At 41.4% G+C, this 23,757-nt stretch overlaps 1 protein-coding gene across 1 annotated transcript in view; it reads left to right on the top strand.

Moving 5' to 3' along the window:
• The window catches only part of Kiaa1210 (KIAA1210 ortholog), a 54,034-nt gene extending 32,582 nt beyond the window's left edge, over positions 1 to 21,452 (top strand). Inside the window, exons 7-12 of the mRNA XM_059251423.1 lie at positions 2,452 to 2,625; positions 6,700 to 6,805; positions 10,455 to 14,930; positions 15,857 to 16,044; positions 17,788 to 17,884; positions 19,809 to 21,452. Coding sequence (XP_059107406.1) covers positions 2,452 to 2,625; positions 6,700 to 6,805; positions 10,455 to 14,930; positions 15,857 to 16,044; positions 17,788 to 17,884; positions 19,809 to 19,975 — 5,208 coding nt within the window. The 3' untranslated portion in view covers positions 19,976 to 21,452. The remainder of the gene's footprint in view (positions 1 to 2,451; positions 2,626 to 6,699; positions 6,806 to 10,454; positions 14,931 to 15,856; positions 16,045 to 17,787; positions 17,885 to 19,808) is intronic.
• Positions 21,453 to 23,757: the final 2,305 nt, after the last annotated feature.

Here is a 23,757-nt window from a genome sequence, read left to right as displayed (position 1 = left end):
AATTATCCCCATTTACCTTTTGCCTCTGGGCTTTTTATCTTTTTCTTAGTTCTGTATTTTTTACTTTCACTCTTACTCCATGACTGGCTGTGTAGCTGGGTGGCTGGCCCCTTATGTCCTCTTCCTTCTCTGGCTACTTCTTTTCCTCCCAGATTTCTCCTATTTATTCTGTCTGCCTGCCAGCCCCACCTATCTTTTCTCTTGCCTTGCTATTGGCTGTTCAGCTCTTTATTAGACCAATTAGGTGTTTTAGATAGGCATAGTAACACAGCTTCACAGAGTTAAACAAATGCAAGATAAAATAATGCCACACATCTTTGCATCATTAAACAAATGTTCCACAGTATAAACAAATGTAACACATCTTAAACTAATATTCCATGAGCCGGGTGGTGGCGGCGCATGCCTTTAATCCCAGCACTTGGGAGGCAGAGGCAGGCAGATCTCTGTGAGTTCAAGGCCAGCCTGAGCTACAGAGCGAGTTCCAGGACAGGCTCCAAACCTACACAGAGAAACCCTGTCTTGAAAAATAAAAAAAAAAACCCACAAAAAACCAAAAAAACAACTAATATTCCACAACAGTGGAGAGTGATAGAGGAAGACATCTGATGTGTTGACCGTTTGTGCACCTTTTGGGTGCACAAATGGGCAAAGCCACCTGCATACACATGCACAACATACGGTACACACACACACACACACACACACACACACACACACACACACACCAATGATAAAATGTTTAAGTAGGTTGGCTTTGGAAGGCTTCCATGAGAAGACAGATTCTGAGCAGAGACCATACATAAGTGAGGGAACTTACATACATGGACATGGTGGATAACATGCCTATCAGTACAAAAGCCTCTGGAGAGCATGTTTAGACTGCACAGCAGCAAATCAACAGTGTTTCTGGATCAGTAAATGGTAGAAAGTTTAGGACAGAGAAACAAGAGAGAGACACAGTCATATTAGGTTAACTGGGGCATAGATCTTAGCATACACTCCTAAGAGGCCAGAACAATAAGATTATCTTTATGAAGCTCAGAATAATAAAACAAGGGAAGTCATTCCATGTGCTGAGCAGTCAATTAGTAATTGTAAGTGATGACACAAGCCAAATAAATTATACTGGGAAGAGGTGTTTATAAATTAATGGATGACAGTTGCATAAAGAAGTTAAGAAAAGCCAGGCAGTGGTGGTGCACACCTTTAATCCCAGCACTTGGGAGGCAGAGACAGGTAGATCTCAGAATTTGAGGCCAGCCTGGTCTACAGAGTGAGTTCCAAGACAGCCAGGGCTACACAAAAATCCATGTGTCGAAAAACAAACAACAACAAGTTAAGAAAAGCTTGGGGCCTCTGGCTAGTGCTGTGTGGTTGACCCTACAAAACAGCTACAGTATTCCTTTAGATTAGAGGTGAAACCAGAAGGGTAATCTCTGTTAACCAGTACCCCCACCCATTAGCACTGCTTAGTTCCCTACACTGAAATTGCAGACCATAAAAGGATCATATTTAGAGCCACGATAAGCAGCTGAGGTTATCCCTGTATCAGCATACAGTGTTCATAGGTAATGTGGGGGCATGTGAACTCTGCTTCTTGCCAAGGGGTCTCTGACACCATGCAACACTACTTTGAAAAGGACTTAGTGGCATCATGTGTCCAGGAGTGAGATGACACATCACCTGCTATTCAATGTGACTTCTTTGCAGGTACTTAGGAGTAGGTGAGCTCTGGTATGTCTCTTGCGGGTGGAGAAAATGTTGTGCCTATAGTCCCCCAGGGGACTATTTCAAAGTTCCTACCAAGGAATGGAGCCAGGTATCCCAGAACCAAGTAGTTTGGGGAGATGGAGCCAACCATAGTGAGGACTAGGTTACAGCATCTGTCTATGCTTCATTTGAGGTGGAAAAAGTCAGTTCTCAGAGTCTTCCTATCAGCTCTGGACACATGAACAGTAAATATAAAGTTAGTGGGCTCTCTATGAAAACGCAGCTTGCAAATAGGCCTTCTTTCAACTGGATTTTCTCTCTGCACCTAAATCTCCAATATATCAGCCCTGAAGCCCCATAGAGTTTCATTCATACAAGGATGCACCTCGCTCCCTAGCCAGATGTCTTCCTGTCACTAATAAGGAAAGATGGGACACAAGAACAAACAAACATTCCACCTTGTGAACTCCACTATGTGCATGTGTTCTAATTGTGAGGGCAACAGGACACCTCTGGTTGCTTCCTGAGTTGAGTGGGCACCCCCAATTTCTTCATATTTCTTGCTTTCCTTTACAAAGGAACCAAAGTGTGGCATTTATACAGAAAGGGGAAAGAAAGAGAGCAGTCATCCATGAAAGGTTTTCTTAGGCATTCCTTAGCAAGGAAGAAGCATTTCCGCTTTCAATGGCAGTGGCAGCATCCGCATAGATTGATTCATGTATTTTTTCCACACTACAGAGCATCTCGGAACTGTCTTCAGATCTATCACAGTCCTCTCAAAGCAGCACTCAGCAGCCCTTGGGGTTCAGTACCCCAGCCACTTCACAAGGCTGCTTGGATTCTTCAGCTGCTAAATACAAGATAGCTTTAAGCCCCCGGAAACTGAAGAGGAAGAAGACAATTTCCTTGTCTGTAAGTCTCTCAAGAGATCCTGCATCAAACTGTGAGAAAAGATGAGTTCTGGCCTGTGCCCACTGCTGTTAGGAAACTGTATGTGTATAGATGTGTCTGCCCTTCAGACACTGGGCCATGGCATTGTTATCTACAAAGTTTATGCTTCAGAACCATGCAACTGATTTTTTTTTTAAAAAAAAGATGCCCAAAATATCTCATCATGCTTTAAGTTTGTGGTTTTCTGTTGGGCCACATTCAGAGATATCCCTGGCCAAGTGTAGCCATGTGCTGCCTGAGGGCTACAGGTTGGACACAGTTGATGGGTGACCCAGTAGGAATAGTAATGTATATACCACATTGTCTTGACCTTGATGCATGTAGTGGGTGAGAAAGACTGTGTTGGTTGCATGAAATGTCCTATTTATTTGACACTTCTATAAAAGGGAAAGCAGAAGCAGAGTTAACCCTGTACAATCTACTTATTGGTTTAGTGCCTGGAAATCCCCTCAGTCCTCTCTGCAGAGGGTATTCAAGCCTAGTTCTGTATGAGTTACTAGCAAGCAGAGCTATATTTAGTCAAAGCTAGGAAGTTAGAATCATGGCAGTGGGGTTTGGAGAGATGGCTCAACGGTTGATAGCTCATATGCTGTCAGTACCCATGTCAGGTGGCTTACAATTACCTGTAACTTCAGCTTCAGTAATTCAATGTCCTCTTCTGGACTCTTTAGGTACCTGCAGATACACATGAACAGACCCACACAAAGGCACATAATTAAAATAAAAACATATTTTTAAAATGTTTTCTTAAATATCACCTGTGTTCAAAGCTATTCCTCACTTTCTCTTCTATCAGGTTCAGTGTATCTGGTTTTATATTGAGGTCTTTGATCCACTTGGACTTGAGTTTTGTTCAGGGTGATAAATATGCATCTATTTCCATTCTTTTACATGCAGACATCCAGTTTGACCAGCTTTCTTTTTTCCATTGTATAATTTTGCTTCTTTGTTGAAAATCATGTGTTCATAGGTGTGTGGATTTACTTCTAGGTCTTCGATTTGATTCCATTGATTAACCTGTCTGTTTTTAAGCAATTAAAAACATGAAGTTTCTAATTATTATTGCTCTGTAGTACAGCTCAAAATCAGAGATGGTGATTCTTCAGAAGTTCTTTTATTGTATAGGATTATTTTAGCTATCCTTGTTTTTTTTTTCCATATGAAGTTGAGTATTCTTTCAAGGTCTGTAAAGGATTATTGTTGTTGTTTGCTTTTGCTCTTTTGGGGGCCTGCCACTCAGCTCCCAAATAAATCACACACAGAGGCATATTATTACTTATAAATGCTTGGCCTTAGCTTGGCTTGTTTCTTGCCAACTTTTCTTAACTGTAAATTATTCCATCTACCTTTTGCCCCTGGGCTTTTACCTTTTTCTTAGTTCTGTAGTTCTTACTTTTACTCTTACCCCGTGGCTGGCTGTGTAGCTGGGTGGCTGGACCCTTGCATCCTCCTTCTTCTCTAGCTACTTCTTTTCCTCCCAGATCTCTCCTATTTATTCTCTCTGCCTGCCAGCCCCACCTATCCTTTCTCCTCCCTCACTATTGGCAGTTCAGCTCTTTATTAGACCATCAGGTATTTTAGAGAGGAATGTAACACAGCTTCACAGTGTTAAACAAATGCAAGATAAAATAATGCCACACATCTTTGCATAATTAAACAAATGATTCCACAGCATAAAAAAGTAACACATCTTAAAATAATATTGTACAACAAGTTGTGTTAGGATTTTAATGGGGAATGCATTGAATCTGTAGATTGCTTTTGGTAAGATGACCATTTTTACTATGTTAATCCTACCTATCCATCAGAATGTGAGGTCTTTCCATCTTCTGATATCTTCTTCAATTTCTTTCTCAGAGACTTGAGGTTCTCATCATACAGGTCATTCACTTGCTTGGTTAGAGTTTCCCCAAGATATTTTATATTATTTGTGGCTATTGTGAAGGGTGTTGTTTCCCTGATTTCTTTCTCAGCTCATTTATCATTTGTATATAGGAGAACTACTGGGTTTTTTTAGTTAATTTTATAACCATCCATTTTGCTGAAGATGTTTATCAGCTGTAGGAGTTCCTTGGTAGAATTTTTGGGTCTCTTATGTATATTATTATATCATCTGCAAATAATGATACTTTAACTTCTTTTTTTCCAATTTATAACTCTTTGATCTCCTTTAGTTGTCTTATTGCTTTAACTAAAACTTCAAGTACTATATTGAATAAATATAGAGAGGATGGACTGCTTTGTCTTGCCCCTGATTTTAGTGGGATTGCTTTGAGTTTCTCTTCATTTGATTTGATGTTGGCTGTCGGCTTGCTGTATATTGCTTTTATTGTGTTTAGTTATGTCCTTTGTATCCCTGATCTCTCCAAGACTTTTATCATGAAGGGTGTTGGATTTTGTCAAAGGCTTTTTCAGTATCTAGCAAGATCATCATGTGGTTTTTTTTTTCAGTTTGTTTATATGGTGGATCACATGACAGATTTTCATGTTGAACCATCCCTGCATCTCTGGGATGAAGGCCACTTGATTATGGTGGATGAATTTTTTGATGTGTTCTTGGATTTGGTTTGTGAGTATTTTGTTGAGTATTTTTGCATCGGGACTTACAGAGACTAAACTGACAACCAGGAAGCCTGCATGGGATTGACCTAAGCTCTCTGCATAAATGTTATGGTTGTGTAACTTGGTGTTCTTGTGGAATTCCTAACTGTGTGAGCAGGGGCTGTCCTTAATGCTTTGGCTCATTCTTGGGACCCTACCCCTTATACTAGCTTGGCTTGCCCAGCCTTAATACATGGGGGAGGTGCTTAGTCTTACTGCAACTTGATATACCATGTTTTGTTGATATCCATGGGAGGCCTGCACTTTTCTGAATAGAAATGGAGGAGTGGATGCTGTGGGGTGGGAGTGGAATAGGGGATGCAGGGTTGTAGGGACTAGGAAGAGAGGAGGGAGGGGAAACTGTGGTTGGGGTATAGAATGAATAAATAAATAGATAGATAAATAAATAAATAAAAAATAAAAAAATAAAATCACATGCATCAGGACCTGAGTTTGATCCCCAATAGCCATATAAAAAGATGGGTACAAGGAAAGATTAACCTCCTGCATGTTGTCCTCTGGTCTCCACACACTCTCTGTGGCACATGCACATACATTTGTACATGAGTGTGCACACACAAACACACATAAATAAATGAATGTAATAAAAACCTTTAAAAAAGAAAATAAGGAACTAATGCTTTTGTAAGAGATTTCCAATTAAAGTTAAGAAATCAAAGATACTGGTGTTTAAAAGGATGCGTCAGCAAAAACAATTTTGCCATTCAAAATACCCAATTAATTCTTTGGGTATTCTGGACTAAAATAGATGGAAGAGACCCAAAGATTGGCTAGCACAAATATTTTATAGGGAGAGCATGAAAGTACAAATAATGCAGGTACTCATCCAAAGTTGCCTCTATCTTTCAGACGCTATACCTATGAAGTCTCACTAACATGACAGCCTAAACATGGGCTGAACAATGACACATCCATAGACATGCCAAAGTGACTGAGAGAAAACCCGTGAGGGCCCAACCCTACACAAAGAACTACAGGCAACTAAGGAATACTAAGATCAGGAGAAATAGTCTTCCTCAGGGAAAAGCATATCAATTGATTTATCAATACCAAATGGTCAGCCCTGAAAACATACATATAAGTAACATTATATAGATTGAACAGGTAATAGTTAGGAATATATATGTATATATGCACAGAATAATAATAATTAATATAAAATAGGCCATGAATTTGAAAGAGAACAAGAAGGAATGTGGACGTATTTGAGGGAGGAGAAAGAAGGGGCCAAGGCCTATACAGGTATTGGGTCCCTGGACACCTCACCACAACCCAGGGAGGCAGGCTCTCCATTACGGGAGACAAACTGCGACCCTTCTGACATTCTGCCTTCTGCCTAGCTCACTGGTATAAAGGTCTGAGGACCATGCCAGTAGAATGAAGTTCTTTGATTTTTTTAAAACTTTGTTTCAGGCCAAAGAAAAGCAGGAAGAGCAGTATCCTTTGCTGGGGATTAAAGAAAAGGGTATAACCAAGCCGAAACAAGCAGACCAAATGGAGCAGAAGAAGGACAACACAGGTTAGCATACCTTCACTGCCAGCCCGTGGATCTCTGGCTTTGATGCACAATACAGTGTGGTGGGAGCTATAAACAAAAATGCTACTCCCCTGGGTCCTCTTGGTATTTTCAATGTCCTGTGTATACAAGTGAGCTGGAGAGAGGCTTCTGCAGCTAATAGCATGTACTGCCTGCCCTTTCAGAGGACCTCAGTTTGGTTCTCAGCACTCAAATAAGGCAGCTCACAACTGTGTGTAACTCCAGCCCCAGGGGAATCTGACAATGTGACTTCTGTGGGCACCTACCTGCACATACCCATAGACATAGTTAAAAAATAATGAAAGCTTATGCATGCATTAGGCCCCAAAACATCTCACCACAACCAGGGAAGCAGGATCTCCACTGTGAGAGACTTTGTGTGATTCTCTATCCTTCTGCTTTCTGCCTAGCTTACTAGTGAAAAGAGCTGAGGACCTTTTCTGAGGTATATACCCATACACATAATTTTAAAAAATCACAAAAACAAAGCTTTTGATTAAAAAAGAGGTTCATGCAAGTACAGTCTGAGATTCTCCAGCTAAACTGGCAAAAACAATGTTTGTACAGGCTTTGTGGAAAGTATTACACATGGTTTTCTATCCTATCTAAGTGAATTTCCAACTGGAGAGGCACGTTCTTTATAAATGTGTTCAATTCTTTCAAGTGACTATGCTTGCTGAGTGATGCAGAGTACAGCTCGTGACGGCCTCTTCAGTATTCTTCCCCAACAACATAGGAAGATAGCAACAACTGAACTGGCTCTCCCAAATCGTTCTCATAGGAATCACCTTTCTCTTCCAGTATAGAAGAGAAGGTTTGCTGTTCACAATGACGTCACATATCCACGGCTACTAGAGCTCGTCTGCAGTTGCAGCCAGATATCCTTGGCAGCCATCACCTAATCAATTTCCAAATGAATACCACCAGAGTGAAAACTCTGTGCATGTGTGTTTGCATGTGTGCATGGATGGATTTTAGCTTTAGCTAGATGGCAAGCTAATTTCGTGCAGTGTTTGACAAAATTAAATTTCAGTTCCATCACTTAAATTGAATGATTGTCAGGGTTTTCTATAAATGATTTCACATGTGGTTTCAAAGATAGGGCTTCTTTAAGCATGACCCAGACAAACAAAACACTAAAAAAGTCTTTCAAAGAAGGACAAGAGGGAGGAAGAAAGGGACATGGATTAAGAGCGTAATCTCATTTTTCACCCATGGAGATAGTTCTGAGTCAGTATCCCTGGTCTACCTTGGTTGCTGTTGCACAGGAAAGGCCTGATCTAGAAAGAGCAGAAGCTCTTCTTTGTGCTGTATGCTGCATATGCAACCACTAGGTGGCACGACAGACTCAATGTCTGTGAAGAAGGAACCACAACTGGGGCTTTACCACCTAGATCAAACTGCACAGGAAAAAAGTCCTGAAAAAAGCACTTGTATTCAGAAGGTTTCTCAGGTCCCACCTGGCCCCCTTGGACCTGCAGCTGCTTATAAAATAACCACTCAGAGGCCATTAGCTGAAGCTTATTACTGACTAGCTCTCACACTTAAATTAACCCATAATTCTTATCTATATTTAGCCACATGGCTTGGTACCTTTTCTCAATTCTGCTTTCTCATCTTGCTTCTTCTGTGTCTGGCTGGTGACTACTCCTCTGCCCTTCCTCTTCCCAGCATTCTCCTAGTCTGCTTGCCCTGCCTATACTTCCTGCCTGGCCAATCAACATTTTATTAAACCAATGTACAAGAGTATTATCTTATACAGCATTTCCCCTTTCTGTCTAATCAAAAAGGAAGGGTTTAACTTTATCATAGTAAAATTACATACAACAAAACAGTTATCAAGCAAGAATTACAGTTACAATATCTAGTCTATTTGTATTTGGCAAATTTAAAGAAAATATTCTGCCATCTATCCTATTTTGTGAGTCTAAAGTTTTATATCGAATTTATCTTTTATCATAACCAAGGAAAATTATAATTATAACTATCTCATCTTCAACTACATCAAAGACCCTAGAAGGATATAATATTACCTAAGTAAACAGGAAGGGCATTGTAAGCAACTTCCAAAAGTCTAGAATGATGGAGACAGCTGGCTACCTGGACAGTCCCTCAAAGTTCCTCTGCAACGTTGGGTCATCCATCTTCAGCCTACAGGCCTAGTCTCTCAGTCATTTTTCCTGTGTCCTGTAGAATGTTTGGCAGTCTCCTCTGCAAAGCAGGAACCTGAAGAACCATTTTGCCTTGTTTTGGCAAATTCAGTGGTCATTTTCCTATGGGTCCTGTATGTCCAGTTTATACAACATATTATCGGCAGTCCAGGCAAGAGCAGCCTCTTGCCCAAATGGCTATTTTTGCCAAGAAGAAGATAAACTCCATATGAAGTGTCTTTGATGCCCATCATCTTCCTTGAAGTAATTGGTACTGCCAGGAGCAGACGTGTCTCATTGTTCAGAAAAGTCTAAGTTTTTAAAACATTTTAAATGCCATATTCTATAAGTGTTTGAAGATTACCTACGTAAATGAAATATATCTTTATATACGTAAAAACTTAACTAACATGACTATAAGTTTGATTGTCATAGCTGACTAGTTATTAATCAGTATTTCTTAATTATACATTACAATCTTAAATGAGTTGCATGAACATAATACCTTAAACAAGAGTAGAAATATATATAGTATGACAAAATTAACTTTAAATTTGTATCAATAAACTAAAATCCATAGCAATGTAAAACATTTAAAACAAGTTGTTGCTCTTTAAAGGTTGATTAAATAATCTACCCTTTCATCTTAGCATATCTATATCAGAGCACTTACACAGATGCAATTGCTGAGATGTTGGGAGTTCTGCTTTGAGGGTATTCAAAGAACTGCCTTACATGTGTGTTACACAGGCCTGTCTTAAGGCAAGGATGTAGAAAACAGAAGAAAAGGGGCCATCACCTTAACCTCTCAAATAATTCCTTTGACATTTTTCTGAAAAAAATCCATGAATCCATATAATACAGAAATTCAAGAAGTTTGGATAAGTACTATATAGAAAATAAGAATATTAATCAGAAAGTAAAAATTTTCCCTTGCTGGGCTGGAGAGACAGATCAGATGTTAAGAGCAATTGCTACCCTTCTAGAGGACCCAGTTTTGTTTCCCTACTTGGAGGCTCACCAACATCTGTAACTCCAGTTCCAGAAGATCTGAGGCCCTCTTTTGGCCTCTCCAGACACCAGGCACATATGTGGTACACAGACATACATGCAGGCAAAACATCCACATACATAAAATAATAATATGAAAGTCATTTTAAAAGAATTCTCCTTGCTCCTGCTCCAGTCAGATTTCTCAAATGTAAACATTGTTACAAAATTACAATTTGCCTCTTTTTGAATCTCACACCTAATGGTCAATCAGACTACTGATGAAGTGCTATCTGCTCATAGGATTGAAATTTCCCTTTGATATAAACATTTCCCATAACTTAAAGCTAATAGTGAACAGGGGAATGTCTTCTGCATGGTTACATCTTATATCAGGGAATTTAGTAGTAAACATAGCCAGGGAGGAGGAGTACTCTTTTAAGAAGTCGAAAGCACACACATTTCTCCTTTCCTTTTTACATTTGGTACAGGGCCCTCAAGCCAGGAGCAGAGCTACAAAACTGAAGCTCAGGATAAGAATACAAGAGAGCAGACTCTAAGTACCGATGGTGCCTCAAGTACAGGATACTCGACTTCAGGATCCCAACCAAGAAGACGTAGAAGAAGGGCCAAAAGTGAGTGGGGGCTCATCGACAGAAGCCTTGCACAATACCCTCAAGAGAGTGACCAGGACAGTAAAACTGATTCCTCGCCTAATGAAGAGGTGGTCAGCAGGGACCACTCTTTCTTGAAGCTCTTCCTGGAGAAGCATACCACAACTGCAGAAGTGCAACTTACTACTCCTCAGGAGATGTCTACAGATAAAAGGAATGTGAAGGGGGAAATGGCTGCCATAAATGTTGAAGTCCAAAGAACAGCAGCACCACAACCTACACCTACAAATGTGGCCGAGTCCACGGTTGATGGTCCACCACCCAGCCATGAAGAAGGCTCTTCTGAAGGCAAGAAGAACAGGGATAGAGCTGCTTTGTTGTCGCGGCTAAATAAATCTTCTACAAGCCAAGAAGAGGCCACTGTCTCGAGGAAAATAGAGGTCCAGGCATGTGTACATCATTCTCAAGTCCGTGGAGAAAAGGAAGAAGCATCCAGCCTTGGTTTGCAAAGGTTTCAACCCAAAATGGAAAGCACAGCTTACCACAGAGAGAGGTATGCCAGAGGTTCTCTTCAGGCTTTTTCAGCAAGTGTTTCAAGCGCTAACGCAGAAGATGACGTTCCTACACAGAGATTGCCTCTTCCTTTCAGAAGGTGGCCAACTGAAAGGGAAATCTCCTCTGATACAAAGAGTTCTTCAGAGTATGAGAGTAGTTCTGAAGTGCAACCGGGTCCCACACATTCTTTTCAGCTCTCATGGAACCCTCAAGATGATGATGATGTCTTCCTCAAATCAGAACATGTAGGTGCAGAACTGAGCAAGGTGGAGCGGCAGCCCCCTCTTGGCTATTGCTCCCAGTCATTTGGAAAACCCAAAGCTAGAGAAGTCTCCTTAGACCTAGAAAGTTCAGAAGATCAGAGAAGCTGTGAGGAGATGACATCTGCCCACTCTTCCCAGTCCTTGGGGGAGTTTGAAGAATGCTCAGAATCAAGAAGTTTTATCATAGATTCCATCTCTCAAGAGCAGTTGGCTCCCAGGAGACATTCCCAGGCCTTGCAGGGGTCTGAAGAAAAGGAAGTCTCCACAGAGTCAAGTAGTTACGTTGAGAAGTACCACAGTTCTGAGGATCTTAGCAGCACGGAGGAAGAGCAGCCTCCTGAATGTTCCAAACAGACCCGGGGTCAGTTCAGAGACCAGCAAGAAGTGCCTCCAGTTTCAAAGAGTGCTCCAAAAGAGTTGAGTGTTTCTGCCAAGCCGCTGCGCCCCATGCACACATCTCTACCTATTGTGAGCCCTATTATTCAGCAGCAAACCCCCATTTCAATGAACATTTCTGTAGGACAGAACAGATCTGTGGCACCGCTGCCTCTCAGCCACACTGTCAAGCGGTGGGTGAGCCCTCAGTCAGAGCATCAAATGTTTGCAGGTCCAGATAGAAAGGCTTTGATGCACCCAGTGGGGTACAATGTTGAGCAAAATGTACCTTCGAGTACAGACATTTCGACCATGGAAGAGGTGGCTTCTGTGGAGGCTCTGGTTCTCAGACACCATTCTCAGCCCCCAATCAGACCAGTACTTGAGAAAGATGTTTCTGCAGGCCCAGAGCTTGCTGTTTTTAAAGATCGTATTGCTTCACAGCCTCCCAGATACTCTTCCCAGCCCTTGGTGAGATCAAACACCAAGAAGGAAATACCACTGGGTGCAGAAAGTGCTGCATTTGAGGGAAGCCGTTTTGTGGAGCCCCTGACTCCTCAGCATCATTCTCAGCCCCTGGTGAAACCCTTCATCCAGCACCAGGCTTCTGCTTTTGAAAGAGGTGTTCCTATTGATCCAAGGCTTCAGGCACACCCTTTCCAGCCATGGACAAAGTCTCAAGGGAAGCGATCATTTTCAACTCCAGAGAGCACAGCTTTTGAAGGGAACCCTTCTACGGAGCATGGGCGTCCTACCCTTTCCCAGCCTGTGCAGCAGCCTTATCAAAATGTGCCTTTAGAATCTGAAGCTGTTGCTGCAAAGATAATTTCAATGGGCCCACTGCACACCAAATATTCTGCTCAGTCTTTACCACCAAATCCTCAAAGTCATCCAGCCTCAGAAAATACCTCTGTAGAAGGTGCCACTTTGGTGGAGCTACTGCCTCCTCAGCCTTCAGTAAAGCCCAAATTCCAGCCACAGATGACCCGAGATCCAGTGAGTGCTTCCACTCAGTGGGGCAGCCCTATGGAGCCAGTATCTGTTCAACGTATCTTCCAAACACAGGCTAGCCCCAAATTTAAGCAAGTGCCTACAGGTCTAGATAGCCCTGAAGCCCAAGGGGGCATCTCTATGCAGCCAGGTTCCCCCAGATGCCCTTCCCAGTCATGGTTGACTCCTACCTTTGAGCAAGTATCTGTACCCCCTGGCAATGTTCCTTCTGCATGGTCCATTCATAGTTATCCAACAGCTCCCAGAATGCCTTCTCAGCCCTTGATGGGATCAGTAGGCCAACAACCAGTTTCCTCAGGATCCATGACCACATCTGTACAGCAGATCAGCACTGTAGAGCCAATGTCTTCTAGACACCCTTTGCAGCCATGGCCGACTTCTTCATTTGAACAAGTCACTGTGCCCTCAGACAGTGCTGCAGCGACAGCCTGGGGCATTCCTGTTGATCCACCAGCTACCAGAATGCTCTCTCAGCCCTTGATGGGGTCAGTAGTCAAACAACCAGTCCCCACTGAGTTAGTGAGCATTTCTGCACCACAGAGCAGCTCCGTGGAGCTAATTCCTTCTAGATTCCCTTTCCAGCCAAGAGTAGATCCAGAGAGTTATACAGCAGAGGAGGGAGTTTCTGTAATGATGAGGCCTAGAAGACGTCATTCTCAGCCCCCAATAAGCACAGAATTCAAGGAAGAAGTTTCCTCAGATTCAGTGAGAACTTCTGGAGAATGGGGCATTCCTATCAAGCCAATGCCTTCCAATTTTGCTACTCAGCCATGGCTGGGCCCTGCATTTGAGCAACAAACCTCAAATCTAGAAGGTTTTGCCAAAGAGGGGGATGTTTCTAAGGAAGCATGGCTTTCCAGAAATCCTTCCCAAGTCATTATCAAACATCAAGTCCAGAAAACCCCCTCAAGTTTTGAGAGTACCTCTGTTGAGGGAGGCACTCCTTGGAAGTCATTGTCTCTCAAAGGTCCCACCTCATTCTTAATGAGACCTAAAATTCAGGAAATGTCCTCCAGCCTAGAGAGTGTTACTGCTCAAGACAGCTCTAAGAAACCACAGGACAGCAGCTCGCCTTCCCAGTCGTTTGTGAAGTTTATGGCAGAGCAAATCTTTTCAGGGACCACTGCTAGTGAGACGGACAGTTATACGAAGCCTATGCTTCAGAGCCGAAGCCGTCCTTCCAGATCCTTGTTGAAGCCTAAACTCGAGGAGCAAACTTTCCTATATAACTGGGATGATGAACCCAAGGAAGACACCGCTTTGAAGGCTCTGCCCATGAAGCAGCCTTCACAGTCACTCAGAAGGCCTGAAGAGTCACAGGAAATTCTGTCATATTCTGAGGGTGCCCCTGCGAAGTGGAGCAGTTCTGCGGTGGATGTCTCTCAGCCCCTCGGAAAGCTTGAGTATGGCCGGAAAGTCTCAGTTTCGGTCAGTTTTCCCAAAGAGTGGGTGAGGTCTGAAGAACAGCTGCCTTCCACACAGCCTTCTCAGGCCTTCAATGTAGCTGGGCTGCAGCCACCGATTTTATCAACAGGCTCTGCAAATGTTCCTGTGGACTGGAGCTATCCCGAGGGGCATTGGGCTCCCGGTCAGCCTACTCAGGCTTTCTTGATCACTGACTATCAGCAACAAGTTTATTTAAGCTCTGCTAATGCTGCTGCCGAAGGGACCATTTCTCAAAATACTGGCAGCTGGTCTTGCCCAGATTCTCCAAAGAAAACCACGAAATACACACAAGGCTATGGGGACCTCATTCCAAGCACCCCAACTTCTGTTACCAAACCTGGAAAGCTCACTACTGGTCCCGCCCAGAAATCATTCGTTTCCACAGGCACTTACTCCAAGGAGGAAATTCCTCAGGGTCCTGATGGAAACGAGAGCCCTTCGATCATATCCACCAGCAAGGCTGATGTCGAAAATGTTTTTGGAGTGCGACTTCGAAGAATTTCACAGAAGAGTGGGACTGAGAATCTAGATCCTTGTACGCCGGTTGTCCCAGCAAGCAAAGAATGGATGGACAAAGGAGCTCCCCAGGGCTTCAGTGGAAGCCTAGGGAATTTCAGCCAAATACTTAGCTTTGCAGAAAAACAAGGGAGCAGGCCCAGATATGAAGGCCCTTTCAAGAAGCCAGCAGTTTACAGGCCTCCAGGTGAGAATTTTCTCTCTCCAGGTAGAGGAAAGACCTGCAAGGCAAAGCCTTGGATGGATGGACTCTCTAGCCTCTAGGCTTCCTACTGTATTGTCGCTTTGACAGGACTAGTTGTGGGTTTAGAGGTGGGGCAGTGCTCCATCCTGGATGAATAGATTCAGAAGGAACTTCTTTGTAGTCTTCCTTTTTCCAAGGATGCAGCAGTTCCAACATCCATGCATATTTCATTAATATACTCATAATCACCTCCTCTTCCTTCTCCATCTAACTCACGTATAGTATTCTTTGGGCAGACTCCTATGAGTTTCTAAAAAATAATAATAATAACTTTAATACACCATGCCACTTTAATCTGCCAAACAGATCTCCAAAACTCAGTTCATTAAGAGCAATATGTTTACACTCTTACCCTGAAATCATCTTAATTTAATCCAGATCAAGGTGACCTGCTGAGTACTACTTTTTTCCAAAAACATTGTGCCCTCGGTATCACCTGTGCCTAGTCTTGTCTCTGCCTCTGGTCACAGCTATTTCACCATGACACTTGCACAAGGGACAAAGAAGTAACAGACTATAAGATTTTTCTTAGAGTTTGAGGGATTATATCAATGGTCTGAGTTTCCGGCATCTTGAGAATTTTCTCAGCCTACCTATCAACCATTGTCTTGCCCTGATTTGGGAATGTCAAGAGGGATAGCTAAAGGAAAGAAAGGGTTCAGTAAGGGATCCATAACTATTTAACTATTTAATCTTGCCTTCCCAGTTTGTAGGAAGGGTACAAAAGAGAATGGCCCTTCTCTAAATGCTATCTATTTTTGTTTGGCAACCAGAAAGGATCCCACTTGGAACACTATTGTGGGCAACTTCACTCAGACTGATGACCCTCTGCCTAGCTTCCGTTCTAATTCTTTTCATTTCTTTTTCAGGAAAGACCTCTAATTGGAAGGCAGATTACACTACAGAACCAGCTTGGATCAATGTGGCGAAACAGAGGCAAAAGGGCTTTGTATCACGCTTTCTCAAAAAAACAAAGGCCAGAGCTGAAGCTAGGGCTGAGACCAAGGAACCAAGATATGAGTCAAATTATGAGCCAGACTTGGAAATTCCAGTAAAGGTTAGTGGAGCCACTGACTAAGCTTGCACTGGGAATTATGTCAGATGTGCAGTGACCATCTCTTATTGGGAGCATTAATCAAGAACAATTCTTCTTTAAGGGTCTTTATTTGTATTCACACAAATGTGACAGCCTTGGTGCTCTTGAAGCATTTATGAAAAGTAATGGATATGAAGATAGTCTATAAATCAAGCCTTGCCCTAAATATTCTAAAGCAGGATTCCATGAAATTGGTTGCATAAAAAGAAGTAGATAAAACAACAACAGCTCTATCACTACAAACAACAACAATAAAACAGAGATAACCAATAGGGTAAAAACTGAGCAACTATATATTACACCTTTAAGTACATGCATATGATTTTCATAAATGAGAATCAAACTATAAACACAATAGGCCCCTTTCCCCAAAGAGACTACATTACAAGAGTCTCTGTGGATGCCTGGAGCTGCACATAGTAAAGAGCCCTATAAGTGAATGCCCTTTTAATTTTAACTCATTACTTACACGTTGTGACTATTAACTTTAAAAATTTGAGCTCAAAGCTAGCATCCCTCCCAATTTCAAAATCAGATCCTATCATATGTAAACATGTTGATTCAGAACAGTTGTGTAGAGATCAACTTTAAAGGCCTAAACAATACAGTTATACCATTTCCTAGTGGAAAAAGCACTTCTAGTCATATACCAACAAGTTTGGGAAGGTAGAAAATTGTATAGTGCTCACTGAAACCAACTGATCAGATTTGTTTGTAACCATCACATTCTGTTAGCTCACAGCTAAGTGGTGGTACATGCTATAGAGAAGGTTGTTCTCCCATCCAAGTAATAACCAGGTCTTGCACTACTTAGCTTCTGAGAGCAGTGGAGATTGGGCAGTTAGGGTGGTATGGCCATAGACAAGAGAGAAGGTATTCTCCTATCAGTCTGTTCACACGAATTGTGTGACTAGATAGCTTTTCTTCCTGATCTGAAAGGTGGCAAACTTGAGTCAGCTTGGGTATTTGTTAATAATTTAAGTTCTGGGACTGGAAAGATTACTCAGTGGTTATGAGGATTTAGTGCTCTTGCAGAGGACATAGGTTCAGTTCCCAGCACCCTCATAGCAGCTCATGACCATCCATACCTCCAGTTCCAGGGATGCAATACTCTCTTCTGGCCTCAGGGGCAGTGCTTGTGGGGTATACACATATATGCAGCAGAATACTTGAACACACAAAATAAAAACAAATACATCATTAAGTAATACATATTCCAAATAAATCATTAAATATGTATGTATGTATGTACGTATGTATGTATATATTCTAAGCCCAAGGAGCTTTGTGCTATCTTTTGTTATTGATGTATATAATCAATTTCTATAGTTATATATTTCTATCTAGATGTATACTTCCGAATCAATATCTCTATCCTTTATCTCTTTTTTTCTGATTATTGTTCAACTTATAGTACCCAGGACAGGGATTACTGAAAGGATGATAATTGGCACTGGTGGCAGCGCAGAGCACAGAGCAGAGAGAGAGGGTCAGCATCAGGCTTTTAAGGCACAGATTGAGTGACCATGCTGTGCCGTACGTAGTCGCGAGCACCCCCTGATGACGTAAGACACAAGACCCTGAGCTGCACATGTGCAGGAGTGAGGGCAGGATCCTAACACTTACACCATGTGATCCTCTGAGTAGTTTGCTGTTGTTATTGTCAGGACTTACAAAGGTTTTATTTTCATTTTGGTATTACAGGAACATGAACCCATAGCTGATACCCCGTCAAGAACGACTTTTTCTTCCACTGTTCCCAGACAGGAGATGTCAAAGCTGTATAAGTCTACAAAAACAGGTGAAAGCACACATTCTGATCTGTCAAAACTAGCCATGGAGGAATGTGGTGAAACGTTTTGCAATTTCAAGTTCACTCAATGTATTTCTCTTATTAGTCAAATCAGCTTCATGATTCTTTCTTGTCTCTTCCATGAAATGCAACGGATTTACTTTACGAAAGTCCAATTGTTATATCTGAGTGCAGTGCACAATTTCCATAGCCCTTTCTAGTTTCTCACCTCACTGAAGAAGCTGGCAAGGCAAGGCACAAAACGTTCTTGTGCTAGGTAGGAGAAGAAAGTACCAAGTCATTTTCTAGGTGTAGCAAAGCAATGTTTCTTCACCTGTTCTAACCTCAATGAAACTGTTGATAATCCACTGTAAAGGCCCAGTAGCATTGATTCATTGAAAAGGCTCACTTCATACACTCTATATTCTGACTAGGGGTGTGAGACATGGGGGTATGTTGAATGCTGCAGATAAATATGACAGGAAATGATAGACTGCGACCTCATCAGTGAGAGTTATGTACCAGAGGGATTTCCTCAGCAGGAGCTGAAGGAGAGGAGGATAAATATTTTTAAAATAATGTAAATCTTTTTTGATTCTTTAGGAATTTCACATCATGCACCCAAATCCCACTCACCTCCAAGTCCCTCCATATCCTCCCCTCAACCCTGCAGCATCCACCTAAAGAACACCCCCAAAATTTAATTAAAAACAAAACAAACAAGCGAAGAACCCCACTTCACTCCTCTACCATTACCACCTCTCCAACACCTCTTCATTCATTTTAGTGGCGTTGAGAGCTGCAGTGTGTCACACAGTATATATATCTTTTTGTCCAATCAGCCTCATCTGCAAATGTTCATTGCAACAAATCATTGGTCTGGTTCAAGGCCTCTGGCCTCTGGTACACCATCATCCCTGGACTCTTACTGAAACTGGAGAGGAGGATGGACTTACATTCAACTCAGGAACCCATTATTTCACTGTGGAAATAGCAGTCATCATCTTGATCCATGTCTTATGAGCTGTATATTTCTGAAATGTGGTTCTCAGCTCCCCTGAAGAATAGATCCACCAGGAATCTTGTTAAATGATAGAGAGTCCTAACTGCTTCCCTACTGATTCAGTTGGTTCAAGAAATTGCATGGGCACTGACAGTTTTTGTGTTTCTCTTTTTTGTTTCTTTTGTTTTTGTTTTTTGTTATTGTAGTTGTCATTTGATTTCAGTGATGTAGCCCAAGCTAGAGCATCAAACTCCTAGTCTTCCTGCCTCAGCCTCCCAAATGCTGAGATTACAGGCATATACCATCATACCCAGATACACTGGCATTTTAAAAACATTCCTAGATGATTCCAATGTGTAGTTAGAATTGAGAACCATTTGTTTAGTTGAAGCTTTTAAGCTGTAGAGCAGGATGAGGGAGGGAGTAGAGTTGGGAAACAGTAGTCTGTCTGGCCATAGTAGTTGGCAGAGTATTATTTTTTCTGGCTTTTATTACATAGATCTATTGAGCCATCAGTTATTTAATTTCACAATGTTAGTGACTAGTGAAAAGAGATCTGAAATTTTAAAAAAAGGAATAGGTATAATATGTTTCCCTTTGGGTGTGAGTTCAAAAGTATAAGATAGTCAAATAGTAAATGTCAAAAGATTGGCTGTCACACTGCAAGAATCACCTCACGTGCCTTGCCATGGCTATGATCCTATAGCCATTTCCAACTTGATGCTGCCCTGGACATACATACCTACTGCGCCATTCACCCAAGCTCTGATTTTTAGAAGCCTGACTTCTAAGAGAACAATGGTTGGAAAGTACTAAGAACTGGGTGATCATAGAAAACATACAAGGATGGTGCATTTCATTTCATCTTTAAATATATTCCAGTGTCTCTGGGATTTCTGACTGTTTGTGTGTTGTTCACTGTGATTCCAGTTGCATTTGATGCTCAGAACTTGCCTCATCCATACATCAGTGAAAGAGAAACCAGACGCTCTTCAAGTCTGCCACCCAAATTTTCGCCACCTGAGGAGCCTGTGTGGTTCGCAATGGCCAAGAAGAAATCTCAAGCATGGAGCCAAATGTCAGAGATCATGAAATAAATAGCTCCTGGACGGAGCATCAGCATTTTCAGTAATAATTGCCAGTAGCTGTGGTAATTTCATATAACATTTTTACTAGGGCTAGTTTTTATTTAGAAAAATAACATTAGAAATAGAAATTAACATTTTAATTATTTGAATGAAATAAATGCTACTAATGTCTAACCTTCAGTAAGTCACTACCAATATCCCCAAACCCAGCATGTTCTCCAGAAAAGTTATGCTATAGAAATGCAAAACATTGTGCCTTAGAAGAAAGAAAATAACCGTATTTTGCTCCAGCAACTAAAAGATTGCCATTTCTTTCAACCAAATAATTTCAATGGAAAGATTCAGGTAATTTAGCCCAGGGAATGGATGTACTTTCAACCAAGAAGATGGCAAGACCACTAGTTAGACTGTGTCTGGGTCCTCTGGAGAGTGTCCTTCCTCTCTGGCTCCAGGCTTAAGGCAAAGAACTCTGGGTAACTCAGCATCTTAGTTACTTTTCCTAGTGCTGTAATAAATTCTCTGATAAGATCAACCTAAAGGAGAAAGGGCTTATTTTGACTTAGAGTTCAAGTGTGCAGCCCATCATAGCAGGGAATTCTCAGCAGCAGGAACTTGAGGAAGTTGGTCACATTGCTTTTCCAGTCAAGATATGGAAAGTAGTGAATTACTGTGTTCAATTCACTTTCTGGAATGTATATATATATTCCAGGATCCAAAGCCTATGGAATGGTGTCACCTATGGCAAGTGGGTTTTCCCCACCTTAATTAACTTTTCCATGTTCAATTTCTCCACATTTATTATATCTCTCAAGTTTAGCAAACATTATGAGAGATCTACATTTAGATGCCTTAACAGTAAACCTAACTCCAAAGGACATCCTAATTCCAAAGGACATCTACTTTTGTCACATTGTGCTTGCTTTGCTTAAACAGACATGCAGCTTTGAACATCTATGTTGGATGCTTCCCCATTCAAAACCAAGTTTAGAGAGGCAATGAGATTCTATAGCTAACTTAAATAATTGGTGCTGGGTTTTGCTGATGATGGTAAAATGACATACATGCTCTACAACATCATGCTGGATTTTTCATTTAATCTATAAGACATCTCCTTATTTTGATCCTCTAGTTTTGCCCTTTTGATAATGTTAAGTTTTTGATTGACTGGATTTCATTCCATTTATATTCCTATAGTGAATAGTTTATTTAAGCCAATGCCTTTAACATAGGTAATCCTGGTATATTAGCTCTAACACTTCCCTTCCCCATTTTTGCCTATACCTTCATTACATCATCCTCACTGTGAGAACTCCCCCTTAATGATATCTCTCCAAGTACTAACAGACCTCAGTTTTTAATCATGAGCTTAAGTTTTTTCAGTGCCTAGAAATGTATTATGATAAGTTTACTTGTTTCTTTTAGCTTTCTTGTTTTTTTTTTATTAATGCTAAGCAAATAAATTCAATAAAGCTTGTTCTGTAGTCCATTTCTATTAATGCTAAGCAAATAAATTCAATAAAGCTTGTTCTGTAGTCCATTTCGGTCTGGGGAATGAGGAAGGAAGGGAAATAGGATATTGACAACACAGACTGAAGATTTTCAATGGACCAAATATTTTAAGAGGTTGCCTTGTATACAAGTAGTCTCCACACTGATGTGTCTGACCAAGCCGGTGGTCTCCAAGTGGGCCTTGGTGGGGCGGGGAAGGGACACGGCCCACGGTGTCCAGGCAGCTTGAGGACTGCATCTAAATCGTACACAAAGATAAGCTTACAAACCAGTCATTTTCAAAATCATGGAGCCACTGAGCTCATGCAAAACTGTGTGGTACACAATAAAGGAGGAAAAGGAGTTATAACTTCAACTATTTATTTAGTCTGGCTAGTGAGACAATTAGCTGAGTTTCAGAATGGGAGCTCAGTTGGAGAAATCCACATTTGAGACAACCAATAAAACATGTTTTATATGATGGTTTATCTTTTTTCATGTATATTAATAATGACTAGAGAGACTAGAATGGATTTTAGAACATTCAAACTACTAAAGACCTAACCAATGTTGCGGCCCATACTTCCCACTCCTGCTCCCCCTCTAGGCCTGGCCTCTCCCCTAGTCCAAGCCCCAGGTCCTATGCTAGCTCTGGGAGTCAGATTTACCAAGACTGGCCCATCCCAAGGGCAGAGTGCAGCTGCTAGAAGCAGACTGGAAAATAGTCAGAAATATTAACTACATGGGGCATATTCTAGCAGGATTAAAAGATCTTGTTTTCATAAGTTCCTGGCCCTTTATAGAGGAACAAGATAGTAAGATGGCCAAGGTGTGACTTAAGAAACATGGAGGCCAGGAAATGCATCCTTTATAATTTGCTATTTTAACAGCTCATACAACATAAATAATAGCAAATCCTAACCAGCTCGGTGCACCAAACTACACTATGTGAATACCCATATATTGGCCCACTCTGTCTTTTCAGTTTAAGTAATAGGGACAAGAGTTTCTGTGCTTCTGCTTCATTATGTAGTTCTAACTGAAAGGAATACAATATGATGGACATTTTAAACATCAATACTGATGTTAATAAGATGGATTATAGAATGGTCAAGTCTACTTCACCATAATGAGTACTAAGACAGTATTTATTTAGTGTAAAAATCAATGCCTAGAGCTTTGGGAGGGTAAGATAAATCAAACCATTTAATAGACTCATAATGTTCAATGAGATTAAAGCAGTGATTAAGACTCCCCAAAAGGAAACCCACAATCGGATGTATTCACTGCCAAATTATAGTGACTTTTTGAAGAGCTAATATCAGTGCTTCTTAAACTTCCCCACAAGTTGAAAAGAAAAAGATACCCACTAACATGCTGTATGAAGCCAGTATTACACTGGTGTGAAAACCAAAGAGAAACCTGTAGACCACTTTCCCTGATGGTCATAAGTGCAAAATTTCTTTTAAAACATTCTTTCAAAGTAAAGAGGAAATAAATTTCTCTTTTATGATGAAATCATAAAGAAAAACAAACAAGTTTCTCATGTATTGCTGAAAAAAGGGATCAATTATCAAATACTGATTTAGTGATTTACTTAGAGCACTGATTGTACTGCCTATTTGCCAAGCATGATTTCACTTGCTGCCTGGAACAGAATGACCTGGAGGAATAGCTAAAATAACAGGTTGTTGCTCTTAACAACATGCTGACTGCCACATACCTTCTATGAAGTCTCTCTTGCTTGCCCACCCCACCTTGTGGTTTTAGAATATAAAATGAGACTGAAAACTGGACCCAGGACTAAGGCCTTTCAGGAGCTATCTTGGCTTCAGTCCACTAGTGACATCTCCTCTCTTCTGCTTTTATTGGTATTGAAGTGCTTACTTCCAGAAAGAGTCCTGTAACATTTCTGAAGGTCCCAATGAGATCTCCTTCACCAGGACCCCAGTTGATAGAAAAATGATTGCCACTCCCAGGCCTCTCAGCTCACTGAAGGTCTTTGGAATATAGAAGTATGCACCCTTAATTGGATTCTGGGATCTCATTCCAGTGGCAAAGGAAAATTGAATGTGAGACCCAAGAGTAGAAAAAAATAAGACTAGACTGGACATTCAGACCAGGTAAGGACACCTGGGGAGACAGGCAGGAAAGCCAGATGGGCTTAATCACCCAACAGGCGATTGCATCTGAAGCCTCAGTAGGATACTAAGGTGGCACTGGTCTCCAGGGTATCAAAGGGATACCAAGGCACTGATATTGGTCTTCAGAGAAAAAGATAGACTGGGAATTTAAAACAGGAA

Source organism: Peromyscus eremicus, chromosome X, assembly GCF_949786415.1.
Source record: "Peromyscus eremicus chromosome X, PerEre_H2_v1, whole genome shotgun sequence".
Classification (NCBI taxonomy): Eukaryota; Metazoa; Chordata; class Mammalia; order Rodentia; family Cricetidae; genus Peromyscus; species Peromyscus eremicus.
Note: the sequence above shows the minus strand (reverse complement) of the source record. Positions and strands in the feature narration are given on the sequence as shown.